Source organism: Nannobrachium achirus (assembly GCF_963921795.1).
Source record: "Nannobrachium achirus genome assembly, chromosome: 16".
Lineage (NCBI taxonomy): Eukaryota > Metazoa > Chordata > Actinopteri > Myctophiformes > Myctophidae > Nannobrachium > Nannobrachium achirus.
This window is the reverse complement of record NC_137823.1, coordinates 18,551,683-18,571,511: the sequence shown is the minus strand read 5'-3', so window position 1 is coordinate 18,571,511 and position 19,829 is coordinate 18,551,683. Positions and strand designations below refer to the sequence as shown.

The 19,829-nt window shown below is 42.9% G+C and overlaps 2 protein-coding genes and 1 long non-coding RNA gene across 3 annotated transcripts; all 3 read right to left on the bottom strand.

Annotated features, from left to right (window-relative positions):
• Positions 1–6,610: 6,610 nt before the first annotated feature.
• On the bottom strand, positions 6,611–8,712 carry LOC308300858 (uncharacterized protein; the record flags this gene model as incomplete). Its single annotated transcript, XM_080744755.1, has 4 exons — positions 8,696–8,712; positions 8,407–8,485; positions 8,207–8,318; positions 6,611–7,551 (listed from the first exon to the last, which is right to left on the bottom strand). The coding sequence occupies exons 3-4, from the start codon at positions 8,289–8,291 to the stop codon at positions 6,611–6,613; spliced, it is 1,026 nt and encodes a 341-aa protein (XP_080600881.1). The 5' UTR covers positions 8,292–8,318; positions 8,407–8,485; positions 8,696–8,712.
• Positions 8,713–10,812: 2,100 nt separating this feature from the next.
• LOC308301412 lies at positions 10,813–11,701 on the bottom strand. The gene is made up of 3 exons (XR_013962883.1): positions 11,639–11,701; positions 11,273–11,354; positions 10,813–10,852 (listed from the first exon to the last, which is right to left on the bottom strand). It is a non-coding gene; the product is annotated as an uncharacterized lncRNA (long non-coding RNA).
• Positions 11,702–12,779: 1,078 nt separating this feature from the next.
• LOC308300857 (ankyrin repeat and SOCS box protein 2-like) lies at positions 12,780–19,289 on the bottom strand (the record flags this gene model as incomplete). The annotated part of the gene is made up of 8 exons (XM_080744754.1): positions 12,780–12,937; positions 13,819–13,978; positions 15,686–16,241; positions 16,468–16,639; positions 16,856–17,101; positions 17,693–17,848; positions 18,292–18,461; positions 18,961–19,289. 8 exons carry the CDS (start codon positions 19,287–19,289, stop codon positions 12,780–12,782), a joined length of 1,947 nt encoding a protein of 648 aa, XP_080600880.1.
• Positions 19,290–19,829: the final 540 nt, after the last annotated feature.

Here is a 19,829-nt window from a genome sequence, read left to right as displayed (position 1 = left end):
TATTAGACTGGGATTCAGGGGCGAGGTGACTCCATGGAAATGATATTCTAAATTCCCTGATGCCATTTGTGAAGTAGCCAGGGAATGTATGCTCAGCTAATGTTTTCATTGTAGAAATGCAAAAACTGATTATTTATAACTCCTTCCCTCTAGTGCACTGTCAGGACTGTATGGAAGGGTTGTTCTCCCTCAGCCCAGACTAACCCTCCTTGACCAATCACAACTATAATACAGGTATATCAATTGAGACATAATTCCTCTGTAGATATTGAATTATTGTTTATCATGTATTTTTCTCTAATCCTGATTGATTGAGTACTTGATTGACATTTTACAAATGTACAGCGGTATGATTCTACAGTGATAAAAGTGTTAAGCCTTTGTAAATCTGTGTTCATAAACATGACAAATATTTCACATGGATTTTAAATATCCATTTGAAATATTTGGCATGTTTAAATGCAGATTTCAGTTCTGATAAAGTGAATGATGTACAAGTAAGCTACTGTATATTACGGTTTCATTGTAGACCAGTGATTATTTACAACTGATTACTCTTTCCATTATTTATCCTTTTAGTTAACATTGTACCAGTACCAGTGAACTGTACACTCGTGAAACTCTGAAGCTCTGCGTGGTAGGGGTGTTGTCACTGTGCCAAGACCAATCTTGACCAAGCACAACTATACAGGACAGGTATGTGTTTGTGTTCTTTGATTAACCACTTATAAGAGACATTAACCCTCAGTGGATACTGGATATCGATTATGGTTTATCATGTATATTTTATTAACAATGTTTAATCACTCACCATACTGACTCCTAATCTCCAGATTGATTCAATACTTTATTAACATTTTGCAAAAGAGCCCAGAGGAAATGTTTCAATTGTGGTCCTATTTTTCAAATTCATCAAGTCATTTAAAGACAGCATGCAGTCAAAATGCCATTGCATGAGTGCTCCAGCTAATGTGTGTTTTTGCATTTCCTTTTAATTTAAATATATACTCAACATAGGAATAAATCATTATTGTTGTTTTTTCTCTCTCTCAACAGCAGTAGGCTATGTCACACCACTGCAGTGTCCCTCGCTGTTCCAACAACAAACTCAAAACCCCACATTTGAGCTTCCATGATTTTCCTGTGGATGAAACACTACGTGCCCAGTGGGTGTGGGCGATCAAGAGAGACGTGGGGCCAACCTTTAGAATAGCTCGTGGGAGCACCTTTGTGTGTTCTGAACACTTTGATCCGGGGGATCTATCAAAGTCAACCAAGCCCAATGGACGAAGTCGCCTTAAAAAAGGAGCGGTGCCGTCAAGATTCTCCTGGAATGAATGGGGTAATTAACACACAGAAATGTTAAACCTATTACCCATTTACTTTTAAAATAACGGTCAAATGAACTTTTTTATTTTAAAGTTAGGTTAAGTGATATTGCTTTGTTAAAATGAGTGTTAAATAGCGTTACATTCTGATAGTACTTCTTGCTATAGTGTTTGTTCAGTAACAGGGGGGTGTCCCTGTTTCTACAGCTCTTTAGTATACAGAAAATACAACACTGATGTTATCCAATGGAACGGGAACACAAAATTGAGGCTGAAAAATGTGTACTCTCTCATATAATTGGTAACATAGCTGCTAATATATTTCCTGTTAGACCCGAAGGTAGCTTTAACCTTTTCACAAAAATGTGACTTACCTTTTTAAATATAAGTTATATTTCTTTGAAATACATGAAGAAACAAATACTATATTTACCCATAAAACTAATTAAACATAATACTGTAGGCATATAAATAATTTTTATGTAATATGTATCTTTTGTGATATCTTTTTGGCATAAATAATTATTATCCAACATGTAATCACCTTAAAGTGTATCGACACTTGTTTACACTTCTAGGGAAAGGTTCAAAACACCGGGAGCCAGTGTACCAGCGAGCCCAAAAGCGTCTGGCTGCTGCCTTGGATGGGTGTGCAGCGATGTCTGTCCCAGTGGACAGCCCAGAGGACAGGGGACAGACCAGCAGGCACAGAACATCACAGGGAACAGAGGACGGTGGACAGGGGACGGAAGACGGCGCACAGAGGACGGAAGATGGCGCACAGAGGACGGAAGATGGCGCACAGAGGACGGAAGACGGCGGACAGAGGACAGTGGAGAGGAATGTAGTAGCTGTGGCCTTAGATCACAATTACGACTACCATCCATCTCCTGGTTAGTATGACAAAACATGTGTTTTCTTACCGAAAGGATACATGGCAGTTAATTGCATTGTAGTCTCGCGAGGCCAGACTGTTGCCTCCGCGATTTGGGCAAATGCTCCCGGCATACAGTCTGGCAAATGGAAATAGAAACGATGAGTGTGAGATAAAGCGGATGTGACACAACTGCTCCCTTGGTGCAGTAGCGATAACATGTCCTACTGGAAGTGTTGTCTCATTTCAATATTTCTGGGGGCGTTATTTCGTCTTTCTCTGGTGTTATTGGTGTTACCTCCTTGATGTTTTCAAACGTTTTCTTAAACTATACACCCATAACAAGAATAGGCCGCTCAAATTACTTTGTCTGAGCTATTGTGTTGATGTTATGTTTCCAATGGGACTACAGTTCAGTGCAGCAGTGGCTACTTCCGATACTCGCCGTTCAGGAGCTGCCGTTCCAGACTCTATATAGCATTCGGAGATTGTGGAATAGTTGTCTGGCTACGCGAGACTAATTGCATTGTGAAAAAGCAGAGGATTTATTTTTAATGCCTATTCCACCAACACATGAGCAGCAAATTAGCTGTGCAAAAGACTATGATTCAGTGAATTGGATTGTAAAATGTACAAATGGATAGATGGATTAGTGATATGTTTGCTTTTTCTTTTTTTTTTAGTTAAACTGGACTCTGCCGGTCAACGAATACGGTCCGGTCAACGGATACGGGAGTTGGAGCTGAAGGTCATATTCCTGGAAATGGAACTCCAGCAGCTGAAAATGGAGGAGCAGCAGCCCCTGATTTTTCAGTACTGTGTCACCGATGACGACTTTCGTTATTACACAAGATTCAGCTCCAAGGATGTTTTCACTGTGTTTTGGGAGTCCATTAAGCCCTCAGCTGAAAGAATCATCTACTGGTCCAAGGCACAGCGAACAACACAAGATGTTGACCCAAGCCCTTGTCGTAAGCTCCCACTAATTGACGAGTTCTTCCTGTTTCTATGCCGTGTTGCAGCGGGACTTCAAGAGAGAACATTGGCATCCATATTTAAGGTCAGCATGTCAACGGTGAGTCGTGCCATCTTAACCTGGACAAGCTACCTGTTTTTGGTTCTCGGCTCACTGCCGTTATGGATGACACGAGAGCAGGTGCGATCCACAATGCCTGACAAGTTCCAGAGCTACTGCCCTGAAGTCCGAGTCATAATCGACTGCACGGAGATACGCTGTGAAACGCCATCCTCCCTCACACTGCAGTCAGAAACCTTTTCTAGCTATAAAAACCATGCCACTTTTAAAGGGCTGATTGGGATTGCTCCATGTGGAGTAATCACATTCATCTCCAAACTGTACACTGGCTCTATTTCAGATATAGAAATTACTCGTAAATCCCAGCTGTTACAGTTACTGGAGCCTGGAGATGGTGTAATGGCTGACAAGGGTTTCCTGATAGAGAGGATGCTTTCGGATGTGGGTGCTACTCTGATCATGCCCCCACTGAAGAAAACAGCTCAGTTCAGTGCGGAGGACACCCGTAAGACTCAGGAAATTGCCCGTCTCAGAATTCTCGTAGAGAGGGCGATACGCAGGGTGAAAGAATACCATATTTGGGATGGAGTTGTGCCGCTGTCTTTAACCGGTTCAGTAAACCAGTTGTGGGCCATCTGCTGCATCATGTCAAACTATCAGGGACCTCTGGACATCCAAGGGGACAAACCAGTTTAAATGCACCTCTTCCCTTCTAGTCTATTTAAACTAGTCCTTACCCGTTCAAAGATATGAGCTCCGAAATGATGTGAAGTGTGTGGGTTATGGGGTGTGCACTGTACACACAGTATATGAGGGATGGAAAGTACCTTTCTGGTGCTTGCATGATAATATGTAGGAGCATCAATGTAAGAAAGACCCGTTTCGTTTAAAGGCTACAGAGATACTGTGTACCGATCTACATGACAACATCTGAAAGAGGGCCAGCCAACATCCCCACCCACCCACACACACACACACACACACACACACACGCACACACGCACACACACACACAGAGCTGGTTAAACATGTTGCCCCATGCTAGATGCAGAATAGATATGCCTCATGTTAGATGCAGAATAGATAGTAGTTACACCATAAAAATGCTAATATACAGCATATGATTTGTGAAAGTGAGAAACGGGCTTCACAGTTATGTCAGGTGTGTTCATATGCTAATGGTGATGCGATTTCAGATCAATTGCTCCAGCCACTGAGGAGAAACGCTGTGACAGACAGACAGACAGACAGACACTCACTCAGACAGACATTCGCAAAATTATAGTATAGATGTAGTGTGGAACTTGATTGACTTATTGCTCAGGCAGAAATCTCCACATTTCAATGTATATATGTATTTTCTTCCTTTCTTCATAAATTGTCCATCATACATGTAAATAAGTAAGCCTTGCTCAAGCCATGAGGCCTATAGTGCTGCACTATCTCCTGTTTCCTTAGTGTGGGCAGCTTGGACTGGACATGGACCACTGGACATGGCACTAGTATGTTGCAGGGACTTACCCCTATCAAACCCTTGATGCTGTGTGCCAAGCTAGAAGGCACCGAGTCACTTTGAGTGTTTGGTATGACCTAGCCACGGATCAAATCCCGACCTCTAAGGCCCAGGGCGGACACTAACCACAAGGCCATTGAGCTGGTCATACAACTGTTTTGTACAAAAGTACCAAATGTTCAAGCTCATCGTGTTGAGAGCTTGTGGATTTATTTCATTACATTGGTTAAGTCTGGGTTTTTTGCTGAGCCAATGAGAAGTATTAGCAAGAGCTTTTGACTGGATCCAACCAACTGAACATTTATTGTACTAGTCCTTACCCGTTCGAAGATATGAGCTCTGAAATGATGTGGGTTATGGGGTGTGCACAGTATATGTGGGATGGAAAGTAACTTTAACTGGTGCTTGCATGATAAAATGTAGGAGCATCAATGTAAGAAATACCCGTTTCGTTTAATGGCTGTAGAGATACTGTGTAGTGTGTACCAATCTGCATGATTTTTGGAGCACTGTCCAAAATTGTTTTACACAAACCCACCTCCTGGCACTGCAACAGGCCCACAGACACTCAGACAGACACCAGAACTGGACACAGGTGCCAGCTACACGGAGCTGGATATTTTAAACCGGATAAATAATTGAAGACATTGAAAAATATCCGATTCACTGGATCCATATTACATAGAACCCAGATATCTCTGAAGACTTTACTGTGTCTGTGCTTGTCCCCCTAGTGGAGGTCTGGGGAATCAGATTATTTTAGACCTAAATATCTTTGTCGTGTGGACATGGATATTTTTCTATGTGGATATCTGAAAAAACAGGATGTATGAAAAATCCAGCTCTGTGTAATATGATGTTTGATTGTTAAATCTTAACAGTTATTGTATATTGTTGTATTGTTTAAATGTTCAACTACACGCAGTAAAGGCCTATTACATGTCTCAAAATTGCATTTTTCATTACAAATTTGAGTGGCTGAAAATACAATATTGCAAAAATTACCACACGAACAGCAGATTACATCACAATTGCTTTTTATGCCTTGTGAATGTTTTAAATGAATGTGGATATGCACTCCAACATCAATACAGCATGGAATAGTGAACAAAAACTTTTCCAACGATACCAAAATAAACATTTTGGGTCTGAGAGGTGAAATCTCATCAAATGTTGGTCCGTGGCTCAAATGCAGAATAAACATTGTACCTTGATATAAAACATGCTGAAACACTGGCCTAGAGCAGGGGTCTTCAACAGGGGGTCCAGAACCCCTAGGGGTCCTCAGAGTTACTACAGGGGGTCCTCCAAATATTCCATACATTTATATATTAACAACTTGAACCCTAGTGTCCATATTCTGAGAACTGTACCCAAAAATAGACCTACAAGCTCAACGGCTCGCAGCTCAGCTATTTTTGGCAAAGAGGTTTGGTGTAGAGGGGAAAGAGCAGATTAAGTACAGAGTAAAAGGCCCAAGTTTATTAAGTATTGACGGTTCAAGTAGTTAAATATCTGAAAACACAAATTGACATGAATCCAAAATACACTGATTATTGTGCTGTCAAACAATGAAACTATATGGAATCTTTGTGGTGGTTGTGGGGGTCCCTGCTTCATCTCTCTCTCGACTATTTATTTGTCAGGGACAGAGCACATTAATCAACATATCACGTTGAAGCTGATAATAGTAAAATAGTAATAGTAATAGTAAATAGTAAGTAAATAGTAAATAGTAAGTAAATAGTAATAGTAAATAGTAAGTAAAAGAGTAAATTGTAAAGGGGACTAACACTAGCCAATTATGAGGCCTTAAAACGTTGAAGACCCCTGGCCTAGAGGAAGACTCAAGATGGTGTTTACGGATTTGGACTCAAGAATACATCCATGAACACATAATAATAAAAATAATCAAGTTTATGTCGCATTGATTGGATCACCTCCTCATCCCTGAAAATTCTTTCAACTGCATACTCTGTGTTGGTATCAGTGACAAAGTCGCACCAGTTTAGTCCACTTAAGGCTAGTTGGCCTTGAACCTGGTAGTAGTACTTGTGGCTCTTCTTCAGGGAATTCTTGCCATTTACAGTTTGCAGGTGTTTAACTTGTGTCAGGTACTCGACACCACAACTTTTCACCTCAGCCAGCCCAAATGGTGGTGTTATCTGTGGGTCATAGATTTTGGCATCAGGACTAGCTGCCAGGTGAGGTGCATCAGGGTGTACGATGACCCCACATTGTGTCACAGACACATCAAAGGACTCCGCATACCGCCTCAATATCTCTGGCTCTTGCTCCAGCCCTCTTTTCATGGCAGCAGTCTGAGGCGCTCCTTTCAAGATGCGAGCTGCCAAGGCTTTGGCAGAGGACTCCCCACGAACAAAGCAAATTTCTCTGAATCTACTTGATGTAAGTCTGGGTTTCCTCACCTCCTTCCACAGCATGCACTCAGACTGCTGGCGGGTTTCTGCCTCAATAGCAGCAGATGCCTCCCAGGACACCTTCAAGCTCTCCAGGTGGCATTGCTGAATATTATTGGGCTTAAAGCTAAAAGCGGAAGTATATTGGTAACCGGCCACAGGCAACAGCGGGAACTCGATACCAGGGTGTCTAATAGTGTCTCTGCTCACTTCAGGAGGGCACTGATAAGATAGAACAGACCCAAATGGCACTGGGCCAAATTTTGAGTCCACCATCTTAAGGCCCTGTAGCCCGTGCAGAATTTTCGATATCCCTGGTTGTGGACGGCGTTCCTTTAATGCATCTCCGGCTGCCATGACATCTGGAACTGGGAGATCCCCTGACAGAAAGAAGGGAGAAACGTCAAATGTATATTGAATTATGATGACACCTGCTCTATCACACTAAAGAAGACTCCCAAGCATATGGTATAACATCTCCGTATCACCTCGCTGTACATGTTGGTAATGAAAAAGGAGGCAGCAAAATGTGCACAACTCATTCCAACTTTTCCTTCTTTTTTTAACCCATTTAGACCTAAGGCCGATTCTAAAAACGCCTCCTAAAACCTGACCTAAGGTTTCTGAAAACCTTAAAATTTGCATTAAAAAAATGTAAAATAAATGTTGTTGCTATATGTATAGCAAATACTAATGTGACACAGACGTCGCTCCCGGCCTTAGAGGTAAAACAACGTATAGGTAGCAGCAGGTCTAATTGTTTGGGTGCATTGTTCAACAGAAATACATGTAAATAAAAAGAAAGGCCAGCACTCATGAACAAGTAATTAACCTTTTAATTCAAAATCATAGCACAGGCTATTGCTATACTAACTAATGCAAGACTAACTAAAATCTCCCTTTTTACAAAATATTTCTTTAGTATAAAATTATACTAATAATAAATCTAATTCCCAAAGAAAGGCATATCTATATGTATGTTATATTAGAAATGCATTTGAATTATTTTACTGGTGACAGCTCATTCATACTCACCAGTATATGCCTGGTACAGTGTGCATTTTACACCAGTCCTCACTCTGTCTGCCTTCCTCTGTGGAACAGGTTTACGCACCTCCATGTCGTTCGTAGCCTCTGGTGCAATACCCTGTAATATAATAGTGATGAATAATGAATTGACAAGACAATACAAACAGTTGAATTTGTTCAACATCAAACAAACATTAATATCTGACCTGTGTCCGTGGCCGGTGCCAAGTCTGCAGGGAGCTGGTGCACGCAAGAGGCAATGGGACCGAAGAGACTCCTAGGGTACTATACAGGAACATAGCAGAAACAAAAAACAAGCACACTCTTTTCACATGTAAGTTTCACATAAGCCTACAACAGCTCAAGAAGAGTCAGCCTCTAATTTCCTTCTGGCAATTTTTAATATAAGCACTGGCAGCATACACAGATGTGTTTCGGTAAAATGTGCACTTTAAGAAAGACATTATGGAAAAGAAATTACTTTTTGGGACATACCTGTAGTGTGCCGTTTGAAAAAGGAGAGCCACTATGTGGTTACACAGTGCCTTTCCAGCAGCACAAGAGCATGACGTGCGATCAAGTTCCACAGGAGTCGTGTCCAAAAAGGTAACCTGTTAATAGGGAAATAACAATGAATATTGTTGTTCACATTGGCACATCAAAAGCTTTACTGTACTGTATAAAGCTAAAAAAAAAAGGTCAAACTCAAGTGGATGCCATTGTCCACAGTCAGTGTTAAGTTGTATTGCTTGAGGTGAACAACGCTTAAGCTTGAATATATGTATGTTGATCACACAGAATATCTTGTGTTTTAAAACACTTACATTAAGTATTATATGTATTATTCTTTTTGTACTTTTAGCTGTAAATATAATTGACAGACTGAGAAACACACTGAAGTACATGCAACATGCAGCAGATCATGCAACCCATAGAACATGCAGCCAGTAGAACATGCAACTTTGCGGGAACACTGCAAAGTCTCATCTGCAACTGCAGGAAACTGCAGGCAAATCCTCTGCAGGAACAAACATCTGCAGGATAACAACTATTTATCTGATAAACCTGTAGGTAGTGAGCTTCCTCATTTTTCCTCATGGACCGGTGACATCTTCCTCTCACCGCCACACCATGATCAACTACATTAGAGACTGTTTTCCATTGTTTGGGGAGAAGTTTGTAAGGTTAACCATGCATATTACTAACTTAAATGCTATGATACAGATTTTAGAGATTAAGTCCTTGAGTGGGTTGTCCCCAGCAGAATGCATTGATATAGCTGGGGTTGACACTAAGGTCTCAGAGGCACTTGCCCGAAAAGTAAATCATCGATTATGAAATGATAGGTAAAATTTGTGCTTGTAGAACTAATATTAATCCAATCGATAACTGCAGAGGCGACAGTCACTTTGAATAATGGAAGAGTAAAAAAAGTAGCATTGTTTATGGATAACCAATAATATTTAAGGGAACGCACTTGCCCATCGGGAAACCTGAAAGCAAGTTCCACCAGCCCGAAAGTTGTATTTACTTGCCATAGGCAGTCGGGCAACCGTTAGTGTCAACCTCTGAGCATTAAAATCAGTTTAACCACTATGAAGCTCAGCTAAGTGCTGTGAGCTAGTAGATCTTCTAATTTCATAAAATGTACTTCAAAACCTTAAAGGGATATTTCACTTTCAAAAGATTTTTTTGGTAATTTTATCAATTAATCAGGCTTTTATGAACATCCTGAACAGTTTTTAATTATCTTGATTGAATATTTAGATATTTGATGTAAATGTTACCAGGCCCTCCAGGCCCAGGGCCTCTCCCCATACACACCCATTGTAACTTCAAACTTCATTTTAACCATGATAGATTCATTAAAAACACACATTATTTTTATATTATATATATATATTACCCTCCTAATATGTGAGCAGGTCGTGTTTTTAGGATAACTTTTTTCATGTATTTTTAATAAGTATTTCAGTTTTTCCATTATCCCAAATAATTATAAAAAATAAATGAAAAAAGTTATCGAAAAAACAGGGCCTGCTCACGTATTAGGAGGGTAGTATGAGTCACCAGAAAAAATAATGGGTGTTTTTAATTAATCTTTCATTGGTTAAAATGGAGTTTGAAGTTACAATGGGTGTGTATGTGGAGAGAGGCCCTATCACTGCTGAAAACCAGATTAATCTGCCATTGCATTTACCTTCATAATCAAACAGGTACTTTTCGATGAAGAATTTGTAGCCTTTTTCCTGTTTGGAACCTGGTGTGCTGGAATATTTGCCAACAAGTCGATCTACGTCACTGAACCGCATTTGCGGGAGATTGAGCAGGGACTTGGTGAATTCCATGATCTGAAAAGAAAGAGCAACAATAATGATATGCAATGAAATTGTTTATAATAAGGGGATTTTATCAGATATTTGACAAATCTTTTTTTGACATGTCCTCTGGGCTCTTTAGCAAAATGTTCAATCGAATTGGAGATTAGGAGTCAGTATACAGTGTTATTAAAATATACATGATAAGCCATAATAGATATCCAGTATACACTGAGGATTCATAAAGAATGCATATTACCTGTATAGTTGTGCTTGGTCGAGATGAGTCTTCACTCAGGGAGGACACACCTGCCATGCAGAGCACTGCCAGTGCCTGGAAAGGAAATAATCAGTTGTTGCAAGTCTACAATGAAACCATGAAATAGCTTCTCTATCATACACCTTTTCAGAACTGAAATGTGCATGTAAACATGAAATGCATAGTCATGTTATTTCCTCATTGTCTCTTATTTCACAGAGATGTAAAATGGGTTCATTTGGTTCTAGACACTAGCTAGAGCACACAAGCTGGACCAATGTCATGTTGACTGGATGCTTTGAAACATAGGATAACAATGGAGAAAAGTAATCTGGGCTTTGTTGTGTTATCTTTTTAGCTTCACTGTATTGAGCATACTGCTGCAAATTATGTAATCAATCAGTGAGTCAGCAAGGTATGAGATTATACATTAGAAAATATAAATACAATTATAATAATAAATAATCGTAGTGGTTAATCAAATCATTGCTATACCAATAGTTGTGGTTGGTCAGGTCAGGGGGTTGGTCAGAAGGAAGAAATCCCTGCCATACAGACAACAGTGTCTTCACAGTGCCTGGAGGAAAAAGTACATTGGAAATGGATTTCCACAGATGAGTGGTGATTTTGTTCATAAATGTCTTCTGTCATCATGTCAATAAATAAACTCCCTGCTATCTATCGAGATTCTATTCCTAGTGTAAACACACAGCAAGGCCAGCTGCGCAGCCAATGCTAGATGTTTTCTCTTCCCAATCTAAGCCAATTTCCAAATGTCAAAATGGAAAAAAAGAAAGGACATATAAGATTAACAAGAGAACATTATGGCAAAACAATGAGCAGTAGCAGAATAAACGTTACCTTTAGAAGTAGCTGTAGGCTTGTTAAATATTGCTGCTGTGTTGTGTAAACGGAGCAGTCCAGTTATCACCGCAAAGCTAGCTGCCGTAAAGCAGAACTGCCGGAGAACGACGACGAACGACGACGTGACGTCACTGTGAGATCGGCGTATTCCTGACAAGTTTAGCTGCCGAGCCGCAGAGGGAGAGGGTGTCGCATCAAATTCTGGGCCCTGGGTACAAGGATTCGCTGTGGGCCCACATGAATGTTCTTCATCGTGGGATTTCAAAAATAGCAAATCTACAAGCTCGCAGCGTGGCACTCAGTGCCGCGCTATGAGCTTGTATATCTGCTATTTTTCAATCGATAAAGTCTAAAATAATTAAGGCCCTTCCACCGTGGGCCCTGGTAAGTCAGTCCCACTTTCCCCCCCCTTGTGACGCCCCTACCCACAGCCTGCAGTCGAAAGCAGAGTTGAAATACAACACTTCGCGTCGCTACCCATGTTCATTCAGACATTCACAGACGTACATTACATATCAGTTGCTATTTAACATAACAAATAAGGTGTTTGTAGTCATGGGTTATTGTCGTTTAGGCCAATACAGTCCATTCATATTTAAATTGGTTTGAAACGGCTTTCTGTGGTCCTTATTCCTCTGCTGCGACCTTATATATTCCTATGTCGTATTGTTTTAAAAGTGTAAAGGTCTAAATATTTTTTCCAATGCAGATCCAGGCCTTGTTGATGGATTGGAAGAGATTTCGAAGCTCTGGGTCCAAAACGGAATTAATATTTAATGTGTAAAATGTGTGTACAATCCGCCGTATTTCCCATTGAAGTGAATGAAGCCAATAGCGGCGCGCTGTGATAGTGGCGGAGGCAGCTTTTGGAGGGGGCGGAGCCGGTAGTCGTCCATTGTATAAGTTATATTGTATTAACATACTCTAGTCTAGCTCATACAGATTGTATAGGTTATATTGTATTGACATACTCTACTATTGGACAAAATTACATGTTATGCATTAAAAAAAGTTACATAGCACTGCTTTAATAAAACGGACCTGAGTTGCCGCACCTCTGCACCACATCCTTTAGCCAAAAGAAGCCGATCTACAAGCCCACAACGTGTTGCCTCGTGATGAGTTGTGAGCTTGTAGATTAAGTGTCCAGCTCCAGTGAACAACAGACCTCTTCATAGTAGAGGAACTTGATGAGTCTGGAAGGAAGATCTAAATCCCTGAGGAGCTTTAACCTGCCAACACCAACCAGATGTCTGATCCTCAGTCTGCACAGCTGCATGAGAGGATGAGGAGGCACTGTAAACACACACACACACACAAACGCACGCAAGTTATACGGGAACGCCTAGTAAGTGGCAAAAAACTACTTTCCATCATTTCGACCCGAGGGTTAGCGACTCACTCCACAGAGGTTAGGGTTAGGGTGAGGGTTAGAGTCGGGTGTCAAAAAGATGACATGTAGTAACAGCGACACGCTCCCAGCCTCGACAGCCCATACAGAAAACTCCTCTCATTGTATTAAACAATGTTAAACAATGTTAAACTCACTTTGCCACTCGATTTGCCATTCACTTTATGCATGCGCATACCCTCTATTCATTTTAACTCAGCTCTTGAAAAGGGCCAAGACCATCTCAAAATCGCATATACCCGGCTGATCTAGTATCAGCTCCTGTTTCTACTGTCTCCCTCTCCTATTCTGTCTCTCTCTCAGTTGTGCTACTGTCTGTCTCTCCTAAAAAATGTTGTGCTCCATTGTTTTTAGTCGTTTCCGGAAAGAGAAAAATTAAGATAAATGAAAAAGAAAAATAATAAAGAATAAAAAACAGAAAGTATCTACCTAGAGTATTTACACACGCATATCCATCCCTACAGCATGCAAATGAGGTTTAGCATAAGGTGCATTGAGCATTGCAGCTGGTATATACTGTCATGATATACCGGTAGACATTAAGGCGCAGCCTATCAGCGCACGTCAAATGAAACCACATAGTCCACTGGTATAATCCACGGGTAGGAAAAGTGAAAGTGAGGCTGGTGCCCAATGACAGGTGGCGGTCATGCCTTCCTTGTTCAACTGCTGTCTCTCCAACACTGTCTCTCTCTCTCTAAGCTGTCCTACCGTCTGTCTCTCCTATACACTGTCTGTTTCATTGGAGACCAGATAACAAACGCACCTGCTTTGATCTTGATTTCGTTGCAGAGTGGAGAAGAGACCAGATGTTCCATCAGTCTGGAGCACAGCCTGACGTGGCCGACGTAGTTTAACAGCAGAGAAATGAGAGGCCCCACGAGGCCCCAGGAACTGATGGAGGGCTTGGACACAGCATCGCAGAACTAGACAGGATAGAAAACACGGTGTGAGCCTATGCTGGCTTGTGGTGGACATTCTTGTCAAAATTCTATTTTTGCAATGCAAAATGAGCGGACATTAATATTACCGGAAACACATAAAGGGCTAGCCCTGAATGACCATTACAGGTCTGCAACTCTGACAGGGGCCTTTTCCACCGGCAAAGAACCGGTTCTGGTTCTTTCTCCCACCTATGGGATGAACCAGAGGTGAGCTTTTCCACTGAGAACCGGAGTTGGTTCCGAACCATAAAAGCTGGTTCGGAACTGGACCCACAAAATCCTTGGTTCCTCTGGTTCAATCATGGTTCAATCTGGTGGAAACGCAAGCCGGTTCACAAGAATGAACCAAGGTTACAAGAAAGTTGAACCGACACTGGTTCTGGAACCAAGGTTCTTTTGGTGGAAAAGGCCTGTCTCAGAGTGTACAAATGTGCACACTCAGAGGGCCTTTTCCACCGGTTCAACCAGTGCCGGTTCAACTTTCTTGGGAACCTTGGTTCGTTCTTGGGAACCGGCTTGTGTTTCCACCAGATTGAACCAGAGCCAAGGATTTGGCTCTGGAACCACAAAAACCAAGGATTTTGTGGTTCCGGTTCCGAACCAACTTTTACGGTTCGGAACCATCTTTGGTTCTTGGTGGAAAAGCACACCTCTGGTTCATCCCATATGCGGGAGAAAGAACCGGAACCAGTTCTTTACCAGTGGAAAAGGCCCCAGCCTTGAAAAAAAGAAAAAAAAAGTTTGAGAACCACTCGTAGGCTAATGTACTCATAAATGTGCCATAGTGTCATAGTGTCAGTATCAGTAGCAAAACCGAGAGAGTGACATTCAGCAATGGGGTTTTGTGATCAAAATAAGAACATTATAACGTTATGTAAAAACGAAATTTAGTCTTGTCATGGCAACATCTGTGTACGGACATGTTGATGACACTGGCCGCCGCGTTCCCACTTTTGTTTCAGTGGCGCAATTACTTTACAATGAAGTCAGTGCAAAGATGTGGCTTGAGGTGAATGGGGCAACGCGAACAAAGCGTTCCGGAGCCTCTGTATCTTCGCTCCAGTTGAAAATTCTGAATGAGACGAAGATATTTGATCTTTCGGTCAAGTCCCGCCCATTGTCCTGCCCCTCTCCACACCCATTGGTTGCTGTGTCTTGGTGGGACATTCAGTGGGACATTCCATCCACTGCCATGTTAATTCAGTTGCTTCATATTGTTATTCTGTGTGCTCAATTCTAATTTCAAACTTTGTTTCAGTCAATATTGGAGCTGCTCAGTGGCAGCATAGTGAATCAGCATGTTTTTAAATGTTTTTATTTCTCCAAAAATTATGTTTTAGCTAATTCAACATAAAAAAGGCGGAACCAGGGCGGGACAAGGCAGATAGAGCCTGCTGGTTGGTCAGTCAGGGTCCAACCAGGAGGCTAACAAAGGGTGAAATTGACCAGTGTTCTGAGGATAGGAATGTGTATGAAAGTGTCATGCTCCTTCTTGACTCTATCCTGTTTGTTGTAGTTTTTGTTGTAGCAATAGAGAGCATAGAGAGTTTACATTTTCGTCTTTGCACTGTACTTGCATGACTATTTACCACGTTGTTTGTCATTAATGCTTTGCTTTGCTTTCTTGTAAGTCTCTCTGGATAAGGCTGTCTGCTAAATGCCTAAATAGTAAATCGTTACTGGTCTCACCTGCAGGCGTCTCTGTGGAGCGGCTTGATTCGCGTTCCTCTGCTCTTCGCCCTGTGTTTGCGTGGCAAGGCTCTCGCTGTCGTGGACGCAGTTGAAGCAGGAGCGAGCGTTGCAGCCATGGTCCAGCAGCAGTTTGAGCATGGGGAGGTGGTCCATGCTAAGGAGCACTGCAGAGGGAAATGCAGAAGGCTGAGTGGAGATGGAGGCATTCACGTCAGCTCCGTACTTCAGGAGGAGGGAGGCCATCTCCATAGAGCCTCTCCTGACGGCAACCAGCAGGGGGTTGAACATGTCCAGGTTGGGGTTGGCTCCAGCCTCCAGCAGCATCTCAGTGGCTTCCAGGTTGCTGTTGTAGACGGAGAAGTAGAGCGCCGTGCTGCGCTTGTCCTCGTAGATGCACCGCTCTTTGGACAGCTGGCAGTTGGGGTCGAATCCCGCCTGCAGGAGGAGTTCTATGATGTCGTCGCAGTTGAGGTCCGCGGCGATGTGCAGCGGGCTGATGCCGCTACCCTTGATAGTGCTCCGGCTGGTGACGGGGATCAGCAGGGACACGACGCTGAAAAAGCAGACATGAAAACCACTAGTAAACAAAGATGCGTGTTGTGCCAGAGATCCCCATACAAGAGAATGTTCACATTTTCCCCATCTTTTCAAGATGTATTTGTCAACAAGCCATAGCATATACTGTAGGTTCACAGTGGTTACACTGATTTTGATGCTACATTAACCAATCTGGCTGGGGAACTACTGTGTACAGGAGGTAAACTGAGAAGTGTTCTTACCGTGTGTGAGCTTTCTGCACGGCCACATGGATTGGCAGAAGACCAGTCTTGGTGGATCTGTTGACGTCTGCTTTGAGAGACAGGAGCATCTCCACGGTGGAAACATGACCATTCTTACATGCTTCATAGAGCGGCGTTGCACCGTCAGCTGCAGCACCGTTAATATCAGCACCTGAACACATAAAAGAGACATAGTGAACCACGGAAACAGGGACAAGGTCTGACGGATACAAAGATCTCCTTATATGGGCATAAAAAGGACAAGGACTGACAGATACAGAGATCTCATATCAGCATGCCCTTTGTGGAGAGTTTGGGTCCCAAACTCTTCTCCCTCCTCCTGGCTCCCCAGTTTCCCACCGTAATCCGAAGAAAAATCACAGCTAACCTTTTTCCACAAAGAAGTGGACGACTCTGGCGTAGCCGTGCTGCGCGGCGGTGAACAGCGGCTGGATCCCGTAGAGGTTGGCGGCGTGCAGGTTGGCCCCGGCCTCCAGCAGCCTGCCGCAGATGTCTAGGGAGTCGAGGCGCGCCGCCTCGTGGAGAGGAGTGTTGCCCTGGACGCAGCCCCGGTTCACCGACGCCCCTGCCCTGAGCAGCAGCGCCACCACGTGGATGTTGGGACTCTCACACGCTGAAACACAACACGGCATGCATGTACGGATAGGGTTAACAGTCTGAACCTGCAGCCTGGCATTAGGGGATTTAGCAAGGACGGCTACGGCAGTCTGCATACGGCATAGGCAGCGAGTATGAAAAATCGGAAAATTACCGGTCCAATCAGTGGAACTATACTGAGATTGCCTGACTCCGTAGTTCCAGCAAGTTGTTAGGAGCTCTTATAGGGACATGCTATACTGTACTTGTTTTCCTATTGGCTGGGCTTTAAACAGCCATAACTCCAGTTCCCAGTATATGCTATGGCCCCAAACGTAGTTGGGTGGTCTTACGGGACAGGCTGTAATTGCTCAAGCCCCATCCCTTCTGCTTTCCTATTGGCTGGGGTTTAAACAGCCATTATTCCAGTTACCACAATACCAGCACGCTACAAGCTCCAAACTTAATTGGTGGGCGGTCCCATCAAAAATGACCACCTTCATCAAAAATGGCAGTACTTCGGTGACCGTTGCCCTTATCAGCGCAATATACTAGGACTAGGTTTGAAGGCTGAATAATGGCCTGGATATCTAGTGCAAATAAAATTGCCTTGCCTTGCGTTGCCTACCTATGAACAGGGGTGTCTCTCGGTCTTTGTTGGCAATGTTGGGGTCAGCTCCACACTCCAGCAGTAACTCCACACACGCCACGCGCTCATAAGCAGCGGCCAAGGCCAGAGGCGTCTGGCCCTGTCTGGTGCGTTTGTTGATCTCGCTGGGGTAAGCTGCAGTGTACGGGGAGGAAATGAACTGGATGAATGACGGATATACTGTAGATATGGTATACAGTAGATCAGTGTGGGACCAGTGAACATTCTAGTTTGTGTTGCATTTTGTCTTGTCTCGTCTTGTTTTGTTTTGTTTTTATGAACAACAATCTTTCATGTAGTTAGATTTTCAAAAACACGCACGCATGCACGCACGCACACACGCACACACACGCACACACACACACACACACACACACACACACACACACACACACACACAGAGGGCATGTGCTCTAACCGCTACACTAGGGCGGCCCATGAATAACATTGACCAAACAAAAAACATGACTGTATATCTACCTGTAGTGAGTATGGTCAGACATATATCTACCTGTAGTGAGTATGGTCAGACATATATCTACCTGTAGTGAGTATGGTCAGACATATAGATACAGTACCTGTAGTGAGTATGGTGAGACAGTGCAGCGCTCCATAACAAGCAGCATGGTGCAGAGCAGTCCAGCCCTCGTCATTGGGTTCGGTCAGAGAGCTGCACTTCCTCTTCACCAGGCACATCAACGCCTCTGTGTCGCCACTCCTGATCACGTTCTGTAGGTAGCTGAGCTCTCTGACACGCACACACACACACAGACATATACACATACACATACACACATTTTGATAAGTTACTGTGCCCGTCCAAGACCAGTCCCTAAGTATTGTAGGTATACTTAGTATGTTATATGATATACATTAAGTGGTCCTGTCCTTACTAGGATCTCCTTTTAGTTGACCTTGTATCAGTGATTTGTGCTGTTATGAAACTGTACTTTTTTCTATTGCAAACTTCTAATACATTCTTCAATCAATCATTAGTGTGTACTGTATATAGATAGCCCTATCGGTGTGTGTGTGTGTGTGTGTGTGTGTGTAACTGGCTTAGGAATGTGACAAATTGGGAGGGGGGGCTACTCCTTCAAAGAACGTTATGAGACACCGTCGCTTGACACTGAAAGCATACATTGATTGATTGCTTAATTGGTTGATTGGTTTATTGATTGATTGATTGATTGATTGATTGATTGATTGATTGAATGATCGATCGATCGATCTGACTTGGTACCTACTTTTTGGGTTTCTTGAAGACAAGGTGCGGGGAGGTGGAGTTGGGGACGTGGTGACCACCAGGGCGCAGCAGAGGAGCGGGGTTTGCCGGTGGCTGTGCGAGCGCTCGATTGGTTGAGGACGACGGGACCCCATAGCCGTCGTGTCTGCTGGGTCCGGGGCTGGGATTCCTCCCCTCGCCGCCGCTGTGGGGCGTTTCATTGGCTAACGACGACTGTCCCGGGCTGGGGGGCGGGGCGTGGCGCCTGTCGATCAGGCTGCGCTCTATGGCCAGCTGCAGCAGCTCGTCATCAGACAGGTGGCTGTACACACTGTAGTCATCCGGGTCCATGATGCACACACTGGACACAGAAAACACACATGAATGAATGAATGAATGAATGAATGAATGAATGAATGAATGTTCATTTTGAACATTAAAAAAGACAAGCGTAGAATATCAAATAATACTCAAACAACAAAAGCAAAACACAAAACAATGCACAAAAATATTGCACAATAATAATAATAATAAATAGAAATACCGTTCCTACGAAACAGTGTGGGCTCGCATGGAACACCATGTCTGCCTTTGTACTGTCGGTCATTTTTTGAGAAGAATAACCTTGGTCTATAAAGTTTTGGTATAACATACTGGTCTTGTCTTTCAGACGAGCCCACAATAATAATAATACTCAATAATAATTCATTAAAAAGTTATTTAGCCATTTAGGCCTAAGTCCGATTTGAAAATTACCCACTGTTTTTCTGGAAAGCATATTACTCAGCCTCTGTAGCAGCTAGAAACAAAATTCCAAAACTAACTAACCAGTCAACAATGACTGTATTACATACAGTACATGTACTGTAACAGCTGTAAACCTCCTTTATA